Here is a 13,630-nt window from a genome sequence, read left to right on the forward strand (position 1 = left end):
CATAAAATACAGCTTTGTCCATCCTGCATGCGGTAATCAGACAGGCTTAAGGGCTTAAGCACTCATAGGGTAGCAATGTTTAAAAAGATTGCGCCGGCCTCTTTGCCTACCTCGGTACGCTTCTCTAATCAAGCTGCTCCTCGGTATGGACTTGTAGGGGCACATTGTTAGATGATGGAGGCAGAAAATTGAACTTGCTAATAGAGAGGGAGTTGTTAAACTCGCGTCCTTGCAAGGCCGTGCCCGGGGCGATTAGCAGCTCGCACAAAGAGCCCGGTGCTGCTCCCCTTGCTCCGCTCACTGGCCAGCTGCCGAGCCGTGCAGCATTGAGATCACGCACCAGGCAAAGAAGATGGGAGCAAACAGATTTCATCCTTTTAGACCGTTTTATTAAACAAAGCCAAGCAAAACAAAACCAACCCCACCATCAATACACCAGCTCTTCATTTACGCAAAGCCCCTTTCCACAGCTCTGGGAGAACAAAAAGGCTGAAGTGTAAATGAGATCAGTGTCAGGAGCACCACGCACATTAATATTTATCAAGGAAGACCAGACAGGGGCCAATTTGCTGCCCTCCTGCAGCAGTGGGAGCTCGGTCATCAAAAAGTGGGAGGGAAAGGGTAGGTGAAGAGGCTGGTCCGCGCCTTTGCGTGGGCAGGGGCGTGTGAGATGCTGGCAAAAGGCTGTGCTTATGTGTGAGGATAACTGTGGGAGCCATCGGTCAGGAATGACGCTGAAAGGCTCCTGGGTTTTGGGACAAAAGCTAAGTACAACACAGTTATGAAGCAAGCATACAATGTCCCTTCCAGTCATGCAATCAGCTGGCAAGCTGCACTTATGGAAAAAACTCTAAAGAATTAACTGGAAGTTGTTACCATTCCTTGGGCATGCTGAGTGCTCACGATAAATCTTTTTCCTGAAGGAAAAAGCAAGGTTAAATCAAACTACAAAGCCCATCAAGCATGAGATTTACAGCAATCTAAAAGGGTTACGGGTTCATTTCTTAAACAGTTGAATTATGGCTGCTTCTGGGTATCGATATATTAAGCACGCTGACCCCTTCAGTGCTCCAGGGAGCTACGGGATGAGCAGCAATGGAGAGATTGCGCTGGTTATTGTTTTTATGTACATTTCAAAGTCACTTCCAAAAAAGAATATGAGATAGTAGTTGAGTATTCCAGCCACGGACATGAGGAACAGGAACAAAATGATGCGCTTTCCAAACAAGTAACCGGGAGTGCTGAGGAGACAGAAAAGAGGGAAAGCAATTTGTTAACATACATCACTTCACGTGAGAAGCCCTCAGACTTAGGTCTCTGCTGTTGACACCAGCTGAAACACCTTGGGGGCTGAGACAGAGGGGGCAAATTTCTGCTCTGCCTCGCATTGCTGCTCTGGCCAGCTGTGAGCTCTTAAATGCTATTTTCAGGATCTATTTCAGTCTGGATTGGGCCTCCTGTGCTCAGCAAAGGCTGCTGCTTACAAAAAGGAGGGACCCGTATATCGTCTCAGCCATCAAAGGCTGTGGGACAATCTTGTTCCACACGCGCTTAACAAGTTTTATCAACATAAAAGGAAGATCTTGTGCAAATAGTGGCACAAACACACAAACGTGTGCGTTGGCAGAGGCTGTGAGCAGGAGATGCTGAAGCAGCCACTCTGTTCCCGCAGCTCCCCTGACCCCCGGTGCCACCGCACCTCCCATGTCCGATTTTGTAAAGAGGCTCTGCAAGTCCTTACCTCTGAGTCCTTTCCCCCAGGTAGCCCACAAAGTACTTCTGCCTCACAAACAAGTACATCAGGCCGGCAAAGGCGGCAGGAGCTGGGTAAAGGATAAAACAACACATTACAGACACCAGCACAGTCTCTGTACGTACTGTCCCCGTCTGCTGCCTGGGCTGGACCCGGAAACGGGAACCTGCAGCCTTGGGCTATGGAACGGTCACTGGAAGCAGGACAGAGAGGACATGTTTTGCATGGGAAACAGAGCACTTGCCTTGCCCTCACACCAGCTTTTCTGAAGACTTTGTGGGTGTAATCCTGCCCACAGCTGTGCCCGCTGCAGAAAGCCAGTGTGCATCATGCTGGGCTCGGGAAGGAGGGTGCCGGCTCAGGCACTGCCTTCACCAGAAATAGAAGGCAGCCAATAGATGCCTGGGGTGAATAATGTGGCACCCAGCATCCAAGTACTGGCGGATGTAACAGAGGGATCACCCAAAACAGAGGGATCTCATCTGTGATGCCTATGTGGGAAACATCCGTGGCCTGGACTGTCCGGAATCATGTCTGGAAACATGTCTGCTGGCATAAAGCATGCCAGGGAGCGTGCTGCTAACTAAATGGCGTGGGTAGCTGCAGGACAGCCAGGTGAGACTGGTATCCCCGCTGTGGGAGAATTTGGGCCCTGGAAGCGTAACCTCCGAAATGCTCACCATCCCTTGCTGAAAGTGGTGCAAGGTTGAAGAGGGAAAAAACCTGTGTGTTACCTGGGCTGCAGAGAAGGCCAGCACACCAAAGCATGGCCAGAAACGTAGGGTACGCGTGTCCGCAGTTCTGGCTAGAAAGGAATTTGTCAGAGAGAAGTCAGAACACGGGGAAAATAGAAACAAAATCAACATGTTTCATGAGCAAAGGATGGTGGGGTGTGAATTTGGGCTGTGCTAACGCCGCTGTGCATGGGCTTTTGCCCCAGAGTGGCGGGAGGCCCCCGACCTGCCTGTGGCAGGCAGCTGCCGGGGGCTCGCTGACGTGTCCCTGCCCGAACACGGTGGCTGCCTCGCCCGCAGGTCTGCTTCCCTGTTCCCTTGCTCGGATAATGGATGCCTTTGTCCTGCCTGATGAGGAAAAAAAACCGCCCGCGCACATGCCTGGCACCTGCGAAAGCTGCTTTCCTCCTCTAACCTGTTTGATCATGGCACGTGTATAATAGATGCCGTGTGCTTTATTGGCTTGGAAAATCCTTGTAATTAAGTCATGTTAAACAAGTTAGTGGCATTGAAAGCTGCATGAAACCAACAAAAGGAGAATCGCACCACAAACAGGAGCGTCTCACAGCGTTAACCTGTGTCTTTGCAGGGGAACAGGAATGATTTCCAGCTGCCTCTTTTGGCTGGGAATGCTTTCCAAGGGGAAAGCACTCTGCCCTTGGCAGAGGTTGCACACCTGTGAAGGGCAGCACTGGGATGTCCCATCCAGTTTCAAGCACATCATCAGTACTTCACGGGTAATAAAAAATATTTTATGTTCTTTTCTCTTCTGGATTGGAATTAATTTTCCCTTTGCTCTCCCTGAAGGGATGGCAAAGACAAGAGGTACAGATGTGACGGAGAAGCAGAGAGCCATGTGCCGAGGGAGCTGCCGAGGGACCGAGAGGTTTGTACGAGCTCTGCCACCGACCTGCTCCTCGGCAAATCGGGGTGTCTCCGCTGGCTCTTTCCTTTTGAGCCGCCGTGCCCTTGGGACGCCGACTGTGCTTGTATCACACTTCCAGCATTAGCTACTGCTGGGTGAATGGGCTCCCAAATAAAGGGACATAAAAGACACAAGGGTTGCAAGTCCAATATAAATAAAGCACCTGGTGTCCAGAAAGGAGCTGGGGTCACCAGCAAACATGTTGGAGAACCGTGGGTCTAAACACCTCTGCAATGCACACAGCAATGGGACTGCAGACCAAAGTCTGGACCCCAAAAAAGGGTTTGGATTAAACCATAACAAAGAGAGAGACGAACCCTGCTCTGCCCCCACCGGCTCCTCAGGGCTTGCCTACTCACTTGGCAGTGTAGACACGGTCGAAGGCAGACAACCCCAGCCGCTGGAATCCCTTGCCGTTGCAGTGCTTGCTTTCATGCTCCACTTTGTTAGCAAAAAAAGCTGTTAAAAAAACACAAAGTGTTTGATCTGAGATGTAATTTGGAGATATTGCAGGAGCTGGGCTTTGTGGGCTCAGCTCTGTTCTCAGGAGCATCCAGGCTGGATGGCAGGAAAGGACGCGGGGACGTGGAGGTGCAGGATGTGGCCAGCGTGCTCGCTCTGTCACTGTGGTATAACCAAACCCTCTGTGCAAGGGCGCAGTGCAGTGTGACCTCAGACATCCCCACGTGTTTTTATGTGACTGGCAGCAGGCTCTCACCTCTGAGCCCTGCTTCATCCCTGCACTGCACTTTTGGCAGCCCTAACCTCTGCCTGCTGCAGAAGTACAGCCCAGACTCGATCCTTTGTGCCCCCAGAGGGAAAAAAGCTTTCTAGATAGAGCTGCCAAACCCAATTCTCGCTCTCCGGCAGGGCCGGTTCATTTTCCAGAAAGGTCCATTGAAAACCTGCTCCTGATGGCTGATTTCTATGTGTCCATCTTGTGTGTATCCTCCTTTTAAGCAACAGCATTGTGTCAGGGTGTTAGCTGCTGCAAAAATGCAGCACTTCAAGATAATGTATCATGCACTTGACAGACACGTTTTATCTGATGACACTAAACCAGAGACCATCAGTCATGTGCCTAAATATACCAGGCAGAGCCCTGACAGGCTACAAGCTGCAAGCTTTGTATTATCGTGCATCCCATCTCAGTGAACCCAAATCACTCTACGGTTTAGAATACTAGCCAAAGATACATATAAAAGATAACCCATCAGGAAAGACATTATTACAACAATAGAAGTGTAACTTGATAAGCTGCAGGATTTCATTCCGGGAATCTGAAAAGTTACCTCTTTTTTCCCCTCACTGCTGCTGTAAGTAGGTCTTCTGTACTTCCATTGCCTTCACTAAAAGCTACTGAATTTTTTGCTTTCCAATATCGTGTGATTCGCTGGATACATACAGCCTTTCTCCAGAAAATCCCGCAGTGCTTTAAGCCAGCATCCCCACTCTGAGCTGGTCTGCAGACCCTCCCACTGCCACCAGCGCGGTGCACTGGCCGGCTCCTGGAGGAGCTGGCCCTGGGGGACCCAGAGCAGACAGCACAGCCACCAAGAGCTCCCAGCATCTCCATCTGCATGCCAGCCCAGTCTTTGGCATGGAGTCATTAACCTGCCCACAGGGTCTAAGAGGACCTAGTTGAAGAGGACTAGCTTGGACGGCAATTTTTTGTACAGTGCAAAGCTGCTGTGATGGGAAACCACTTCCTGCAGGTCTGGGACTGCATGGGCTCACTGGGATATATAGCATACCTCCTCCCTTCCTTTTAGCATGTGTGTGAAATCACTAGAAGATGCCACAGCTTCAGAGAAAGCCAAGAGTAAGCTATATACACCTCCCTCTCTGCTGCCACAGGTGCTGCTGCTTCCCAAATGCCAGTGTGCCACTGCAAAGAGGCTCCACGATGCTGAGAGCCATCAGGCTGAACCCAGACACGTCCAATGTGACGGTGGTCACTGAGGACAAGAACTTGGAGGTGCCAGTGGTGATACTCGTGGTGCACAGTCTCTGGGATCAGGGCTGGGCAGGCATGGGGGTGCTGGGTCTCCCGGGAAGGATCTGGTTGTGGAGGTCCAGGCATCTGTCCTGACAAGGTGTATGGATCCTTGGTCAACAGATGGGGCATTGGTAGGGTTATCATGTACACCCACGCCATGGATGAGGAGCAGGCTTTGTCTCACCTCACTTCAGAGACACTGAGAAGTGTTGGGCAGATGGATGTTTTCCTTCTGTAAACAGTGGGTGACAGAGAAAAACAGAGGAAAGGCACCTCTAGAGGTCAATCCATCCCTCAGAGAGCTACTGGCATGACAGAAACCACCCCACTGAAGTGCTGATCTTTCTCCCTTGATTCAGGAAAGAGTTTAGACAACCACCTCACATGAGATGTCCACCTCTTCGTTAGAGAAAATGCTTGGGTTGATTACCTCCAACCCACTGCAGCAGCTGCATTTCCTCAGGACCACATGGACCCCCAAGGTGAGGGCAGTGAATCGGAAGGGAACCCAGCATCTCACCATCATACGGAGAGGTAGAGCCTCCTGCTTCAAGTGAGCTTTTTGCCCGGGTTCTGTGGTTCCTTAGCCCTGCCAATCTCACATGCCCTGCAGGCTCCCAAAATCTCCCCAGAGGGCAGCCCAAGAAGTGGGTCCCAGCTGCCTGAGGCTCAGCCAGGCTGAAGCTCTGCAAAGGACCGGAGCAGAGCTGACATCACATGCGGGGGTGGACCTCGCCACGGGTCTGTGCTCACATCTGTGCCCAGCCCAACGCTGGGCTCCTGTTAACCTGGCATTGGGGAAATGGGAGACTACAGCATGAAGCAGCTTGCAACACCATGGTTGTATTTCCTGCTCTTTACTCTGAACCTCAAGGCAAGAGGGTGTTTTCACAAGCCGGCATGAGATGAGTGAGTGGAGCAGGGCTGGAGCTGAGGGGTTAATTCAGCTCAGCTGCACCAGGAGATGATGCCTTGAGGCTCCAGGGCTGCACAGGCTGCCCTGAGCCTGAACAACTGCAGTCCCACTCTGGTCAAGTTAATGTACAAGAGTTCAATCCAAGTCTGACTGTTTCACAAGTTCATGCCAACAGAAACCATGTGCTGAAGCTCCGACCTAGTGAGTGCTGGCAAACATGCAGGTTGCCCCTTCTTTCCATTGACTTCACTTTGCTTCCTCTGTCCCAATCTGCTCAGCAATGACCGCTTATTTGCCCTGAAAGCTGATAAATTGCAACATCTCTCTGATGCAAGAACAAAACCTGAAGCTACATGTGTGACTCAGTGGCATCCGGCCACACGACTTATTCTGTAGTATATGGAGATTCCCGACATGGACAAGATGACAGTAAATGGATGTCAGACTGGGGCAGCACCACAGCCCACGTCCAGCTTCAGGAATAACAGCATTCACCCAAACTGTTTTCTAATTCTGCACCAGATCTAGAAAAGCATATAAACCTGAACTGACATGGTACTGACTTCACATACTTAAAGAGAGTTAGGCAGATGCCCAAGTGCTTTGCTGAACCAGAGCCATAGCAAGAGTTCAGTACAACTGATATCCCTTGACAAGCATTTCTACTGCCTTAAGTATTGCATTTGTTGCAGGACTGCATATCGGGTCTTTCAAGACAGAAAGCTTGGGAAGAGGAAATCAGAAGACGCAAGGTCTGAAATCATGGTTTAGGGCTGTGTGCCACTCGTGCTTGGCACACTAAGTCCTCTGCCAAGCACCATGCTGCCCGTTGCAGCAGCTGGGTCAATAATCTCAGAGACAGACTTCCATGAGGTGAAAGTGTGTGTCAGGCTGGAAGGCAAATGCCCAAGTTTCAGAGTGAGAGGAAAAAACTGTAAATAAAGTCATCTGGCTAAATAGTAAGAAATGTATATTTGACACATTTTTTTTAATTGTGGTATATGCTCTGATCTCAACGTGCCACATTCTGGTGACATCACACACTGTGCATTTACCAGAAAACAGCATTGGGTTAAACAATGTGGCATTTAGTGCCTATATCAAAACTAAACCAGTCTGCATTTCTTTTTTTCGCGCTCTGGCAGCCAGGCTTGTGCTGAGGCTCCCACCACTTCCCCTCTCTGCAGCAGGCCAAGAATAGCCCACTTCCTAGGATGGAATGTGGGGTTTGCGCTCCATGGGAATCTCCCATTCGTACCAAGAAGCCTTCACAGAAGATTTCTAGCATTTGCATCAGCCCCCCATCCCTCTGCTGTCTCTCCTTGAACCTGGGCGATCTCAATGCAGCTGTGGCAAAACTCACTCCCTTCTCTGTTTTCTGGGCAGAATTTCCTGCTAAAATGATGAATTATTTGTAAGAAACGATGATCAAGTTAAAACCAGATTTGCACAAGAGAGAAATTTGTTGTTTATTTAAAAAATTCTGAAGAATAGTAGGGACTATAGAGGTCCGAGGAAGAGCTAAAAAAGGCAACTTCTCCATTGCAGGAAATGCGCAGTTTCTTGGGACCGCAGTTAATTGAGATTAGTTGGACTGTAGGACCTGGAGATGAAGGAAAGCAAGAGAGCTGCCGGCCCACAAATAACGCAGACAGACTCCTCCAATGAGTCGGTGCAGTTTTGCCCCCTTCTCCCAGCTCCATGCAAAGGTCTGACCCGTCGCAGCCCCCCGGGGCCCTGGCCCCTGCCCACAGCAGCAGGGCTCCGGCTGGAGAGCAGCCCTGGCTGCCCACATCAGGGACTTTAGCCAGGAAAGGAGGTCTCAGTCATCAAATCAAAATGCATATTGTCACAGGGTACCCCAGCATATTAGTCCTTTCATTAGCTGACGTATGTATAACAAGCTCATTCTAGAATATCACAGAGTAGGACCACGCGACTGCCAAGATACTGCAACAACAGCATGCAAAATTATATGCTTAGAAGATAATTTCTAAAGCCAAAGTCATGCCTAAGCACATACACACTTATAACCACGGATCATCTACCCAAAGATCAGATCAGCATACATCACGCTGAACTTTCTCAGCTCCCTTTTAGCCCTTAAATAAATGCTTATTTTTGTCTTACCGTTCTGGACAACACTTATCAAGGTGACAATGGCGAGCAGGACAACGCTTCCCAGGGTTTCCTGGTCCATTTTGCGAGCGGGCTGACGGGGTGGACGGTGCAGCCTCGGCGGCAGCTCAGCCCTGCAAGCACAGAAGGAGGAAGCGAAGGTCTGTCTTATCTTGAATCGTGAAACACTTCCTATGGCTTCACAGGAGTGCAGCAGCACCCTGCGCTCGGGTGCCTGTCAGAGCAACACAGCCACAAACCCACTCATTCACTCATCATATACAGATGGAGCCCAGAAAAACACGACATTACCTGTCTGTGATCTAAGAGGATATATAATGTGGAAAGATATCTATTGCCCTTCCCGCACAGGAGCAAAATAGCAACCTTGAGTTCTAAAGTATGTCTAAGCATTTCGCTAGCTGTGTGGAAGAGCAGAAAGGCTGGAAGAGACCAGCCAGGCTGTCACGGCATTACCTGCAAGTGCCTGACCACCCCACAAGTAGCTGGGAGGAGAAATAAGTCTCAGTAACACTGCTGTTCTCACACATGTGTCCTCCCTGGTCACATCTCCACCAGGCTCACCAGTGAGGAGACCCCAGGTCTCCAGGTCACAAACAAAAGCTCCTGATCCATCTGGCGTATTTGAACGAGCACTACACACATGCTGTGAGCATCGTGGTGGGCACAAAAATATGTCTTTCATTACCAGGGATGGATCCTGCATCCTTCCCCCCACAAATAACTCCCTGGAAGACAGTGACAGCTGCCAGCATTCAGACTCAGACTTCACAGTTGTACCCCAATTTTAGTAGTCGAAGCCCAATACGGCTGAACATAATTGCTGCACCATGTTCACGCCTTGGCTTCAGCCCCGTGATGGGACGGAAGTGCTGGATGCCTGCAGAAAGTCCCACAGCTTCTGTCAGATCACTGGAAAGCATCCTCATCCGAAGTGCACACCACTTGCTGACTGTAACTGCTCTGCTCCCTTATGGCCATATTCAGATGGGGAAAAGCCTTATGAAAAATCCTTACCTTTAGTAGGGATTTAACACTACTAAAAGTAACATTTTCACTGGACCGAGCCTTGGACAACTTTTGCCCCATCTGTCTGTCTGTACTCCACCACGTGCTATCCAGAAGGTCTGAGTGCTGCCCAGCATCCAAACCACGGCCGGATAACTGGTTACCTCTCTCTGGATGGGACACAGCCTGGTAGGACTTCCCCGCAGATGCCAAGCTGCGAAATCCATCCTGTTCAATGGGGACACGTTTACCTACAATGGTGTTTTTATCCAGTCTCTCTATCATGCAAATTATTACCATCTGTACTTTTAGCCATGGAAAACCCTCAGGTACTTTGGGTACAAGCAAATATATAGAAACATGCTGGCTGAGAGGTAGGTGATTAACACTGTGAGTTGTGACCTTCTGTTAACTTAATAGAAGGCGGCTGTCTTTCTAGGATACTTTCCCTACAGTCCACGCAGACACCACTGCGTGAGCAGCAAGGCCATAAATAGTATTTAGGTTGAGATTTGGCCTTTTATTAGGCCAAATGCTTTTATTAGGACTGAAGTTCTCTTTTTCCCCACAAAATGACCTTTTCTTACTTGAGCATCAAAGTTTATGTTTTGTGGTCTACTGACCACAGCATCATAGCTGGTATTTAAGGATGCTATTTAATGCTAAGCTTCTACTAATCTCCTGAAGAGGAAAACCCGTCACCTAAAAGCAGTTATGGAATTAAGTCAAAAGAGGAATATCATCCAAGCAGAGACCAGTGCCGTGACCGTGAAGAAAGGACCTGTGCATGGACACAGGCAGGCAGGAGGGAGCTGCTGGCAGGAGAGGGCAAAGGAGACAACACAGGTCCTCAAGGCATCTGCAGCAGGATGAATCCCAGCCGTCCTCCCACAGCAGGCACTGATCCTTCTCTTTCTTCTGCCTGTTTTACACCAGTGTAAACCTACCAAGCAGCTTGAGGCTTGCTTTTACAAGGGGCAGTAAAAGCAGATGAGTCTGCTCTGAGATCTCCTCCAAGTCGCAATGAAAATGTACACGTTTTCCTGCTTTCAAAGACTTCCCAAAGGTGGCTTCAGTTTGGCTGGAGTCTTATATTAAATGGGGTAGGAATCAGGCTGCTGAGGTCTGAAGTTGCCATAATGCCAACCCCCCCCGCCAAAACCCCATGTGCAGGCCAGGTTGGAACGGCTGGGCTGCTGATGCCTTCGCTTTCTCCTCGTCCCATTCTTTGTTTTCCACCTCTTTGCTTTCATGCTGCTCCGTGCCTCACAGCATCCTCATCCCTGCTTTGCTCTTTTGCTCTGCCCGTTCCGATTCCCACCACTCTGCGCCGCAGGATCCGCTGGCAGCACCGGCGCTTCGTTGGAAACCCACCCTGTTACTTCCTCTTGCTGAGGCTCACTCCAAAGTCATCCCTCACATATGTGTGGAGGAAAACAGGGCTTCACCCTCCTCCCTGCAAAAAAAAAACCCCATGACATCACCTCCAGGGCTTGCTAAGCTGATTTAGAATCATAGAATCATAGAATAGTTTGGGTTGGAAGGGACCTTTAAAGGTCACCTAGTCCAAGCCCCCTGCCATGGGCAGGGACATCTTCAACCAGATCAGGTTGCTCAGAGCCCCGTCCAACCTGACCTTGAGTGTTTCCAGGGATGGGGCATCTACCACCTCCCTGGGCAACCTGTGCCAGTGTTTCTCCACCCTCAAGAAGTAAAAAACTTCTTCCTTACACTTAGTCTGAATCTACCCTCTTTTAGTTTAAAACCATTCCCCCTTGTCCTGTCGCAACAGGCCCTGCTAAAAAGTCTGTCCCCATCTTTCCTATAAGCCCCCTTTAAGTACTGAAAGGCCGCAATAAGGTCTCCCCGGAGCCTTCTCTTCCCCAGGCTGAACAAGAACAACCCCAACTCTCTCAGCCTTTCTTCATAGGAGAGGTGTTCCATCCCCCTGATCATTTTTGTGGCCCTCCTCTGGACCCGGTCCAGCAGGTCCATGTCTTTCTTGTGCTGAGGGCTCCAGAGCTGGATGCAGTACTGCAGATGGGGTCTCACCAGAGCAGAGTAGAGGGGCAGAATCACCTCCCTCGACCTGCTGGCCACGCTTCTTTTGATGCGGCCCAGGATACAGTTGGCCTTCTGGGCTGCGAGCACACATTCCACTTTTCCATCCACCAGTACCCCCAAGTCGTTCTCGGCAGGGTTGCTCTCAATCCCTTCATCCCCCAGCCTGTATTGATACCGGGGGTTGCCCCAACCCAGGTGCAGGACCTTGCACTTGGCCTTGTTGAACCTCATGAACCTCCAGGTCCCTCTGGATGGAATCCCGTCCCTCAGACTTGTCGACCGCACCACTCAGCTTGGTGTCATCTGCAAACTTGCTGAGGGTGCACTCGGTCCCACTGTCTATGTCATTGATGAAGATATTAAACAGTATCGGTCCCAATACGGACCCCTGAGGGACACCACTCGTCACCGACGTCCATCTGGATACTGAGCCATTGACCACTACCCCTCTGGATGTGACCATCCAACCAATTCGTCACCCACTGGACAGTCCACCCATCAAATCCATACCTTTCCAGTTTAGAGAGAAGGATGTTGTTGGGGATCGTGTCAAAGGCCCTACAGAGGTCCAGATAGACGACATCCGTAGCTCTTACCTTGTCCACTGATGCTCTTACCTTCTCCACTCCGTCATAGAAGGCCACTAGGTTGGTCAGGTAGGACTTGCCCTTGGTGAAGCCATGCTGGCTGTCTCGAATCACCTCCCTGTCCTCCATGTGCCTTAGCATAGCTTCCAGGAGGATCTGTTCCATGATCTTCCTAGGCACAGAGGTGAGACTGACTGGCCTGTAGTTCCCCAGGCCTTCCTTCTTTCCCTTTTTAAAAATGGGGGTTATGTTTCCCCTTTTCCAGTCAGTGGGAAACCATTTCTGCATGTGCAGGGAGAAAAAGAGCTTTGCCAGCAAGAATGTGTTTGGTATGGCTGCCTTAATATCAGAACTGCAGTTTTTTTGGGTTTTTTTAAGTGCAATATCACTCTGAGGGCTCTGCTTGAGGAAAAGCAGAGGAAATCAAGAGCGTATGACAGACACTGAAGGCAGAGCAACACTGTTGTAAATATGGTCAGACAGAGCAGAAACCCCTTGGGGAGGGAATATTATCTTTTCGTGCCCCTTGGCGCTGGAATAGCTGCAGGATGGAAGGAGGTTCTGGCAATTTTTTTGCAATTTGGGGAATGGCCTTGGCAAGGGAGGGCTAAGGTGGAGCCAAAATGACTCTGCAGACAGCTTCTGCCATACCTACACATTAAACTGTTCCCTCTCCCTGAGACCCAAACATCTGGGCAGCTCTTGCCTCCCCTTTTGTGGGATACACACAGGATCACTGTCTGGGTCAGGCAAAGTTGGCACCACCTGAAAACACTGTCCACCTGGGAGAAAGACTGGTGCAAAACACCTCCATCACATCCCACCTGGCCATTTGAAATAGGGGATTTTCTCAAGTAGGCAAAAAAAAAAAAAGGTGGAAAGGTGCCTGCATCCGCTGTAACCCCCAGCTGCAGTTGTGGTCTCCGGGCACAGATAATTCTGCGTTTCAGCAGCTGCTGTCAGACCCCAGCCCTTCTGCTTGCTGCATTGCTCTTGGAAATCCACATCTTCCTGTCTGAGGAAGATGACCTTGACACAGTGAGCCATGAAGCTCATGAAAATGTGCAAAGCCAGCGAGCTTTTCCAGTTGTGCTGCGAGGCTTCCCGCACATTAATCTCCTCCTCTGGAAATCTTGAACAGCCAGTCAAAATAATCCTTTTGTAGAATTGCTTTCATGCTGAAGAGGAAAGGACTGGGAACACAGATCTATAAATATCTTTTAGGATGTTCATCTCTTCTCTTGTCTCATGCACTCTGCTCAGTGCTTGGCTGCAAGGACTCCAACGAAAGCATGTTCGTAATAAAACAAAAGCTGTTCCTGAGAAGTTCCTATATATAAATGCCAGGCGACACACAGCCATCATGCTTTATCATAAATGCAAGGGGACACAAGCCCCTTGGACTGGTTGGTTAAAATTAGCACAGTTCTTTGAAAACTTAAAGCGCCACAGAACCACCAAATATATAGTACGTATACGTACGTGTGTGTGACTACCTGCTGTCA

General features: G+C 49.8%; 1 protein-coding gene across 1 annotated transcript; it reads right to left on the reverse strand.

Moving 5' to 3' along the window:
- Nucleotides 1-1,057: 1,057 nt before the first annotated feature.
- ALOX5AP (arachidonate 5-lipoxygenase activating protein) lies at nucleotides 1,058-8,600 on the reverse strand. Its single transcript, XM_075139804.1, has 5 exons — nucleotides 8,458-8,600; nucleotides 3,772-3,871; nucleotides 2,488-2,558; nucleotides 1,742-1,823; nucleotides 1,058-1,241 (listed from the first exon to the last, which is right to left on the reverse strand). The coding sequence occupies exons 1-5, from the start codon at nucleotides 8,525-8,527 to the stop codon at nucleotides 1,079-1,081; spliced, it is 486 nt and encodes a 161-aa protein (XP_074995905.1). The 5' UTR covers nucleotides 8,528-8,600; the 3' UTR covers nucleotides 1,058-1,078.
- Nucleotides 8,601-13,630: the final 5,030 nt, after the last annotated feature.

Source organism: Calonectris borealis, chromosome 1 (assembly GCF_964195595.1).
Source record: "Calonectris borealis chromosome 1, bCalBor7.hap1.2, whole genome shotgun sequence".
NCBI lineage: Eukaryota > Metazoa > Chordata > Aves > Procellariiformes > Procellariidae > Calonectris > Calonectris borealis.

What these genes read in the sequence shown, in the direction of transcription:
- ALOX5AP (XM_075139804.1), bottom strand. Translation starts at nt 8,527, where the DNA reads ATGGACCAGGAAACCCTGGGAAGCGTTGTCCTGCTCGCCATTGTCACC. An exon ending in GATAAGTGTTGTCCAGAACG is followed by an intron (nt 3,872 to 8,457) that starts GTAAGACAAAAA and finishes TTTTTTTAACAG; the next exon opens with CTTTTTTTGCTAACAAAGTG. An exon ending in GACCGTGTCTACACTGCCAA is followed by an intron (nt 2,559 to 3,771) that starts GTGAGTAGGCAA and finishes ATTCCTTTCTAG; the next exon opens with CCAGAACTGCGGACACGCGT.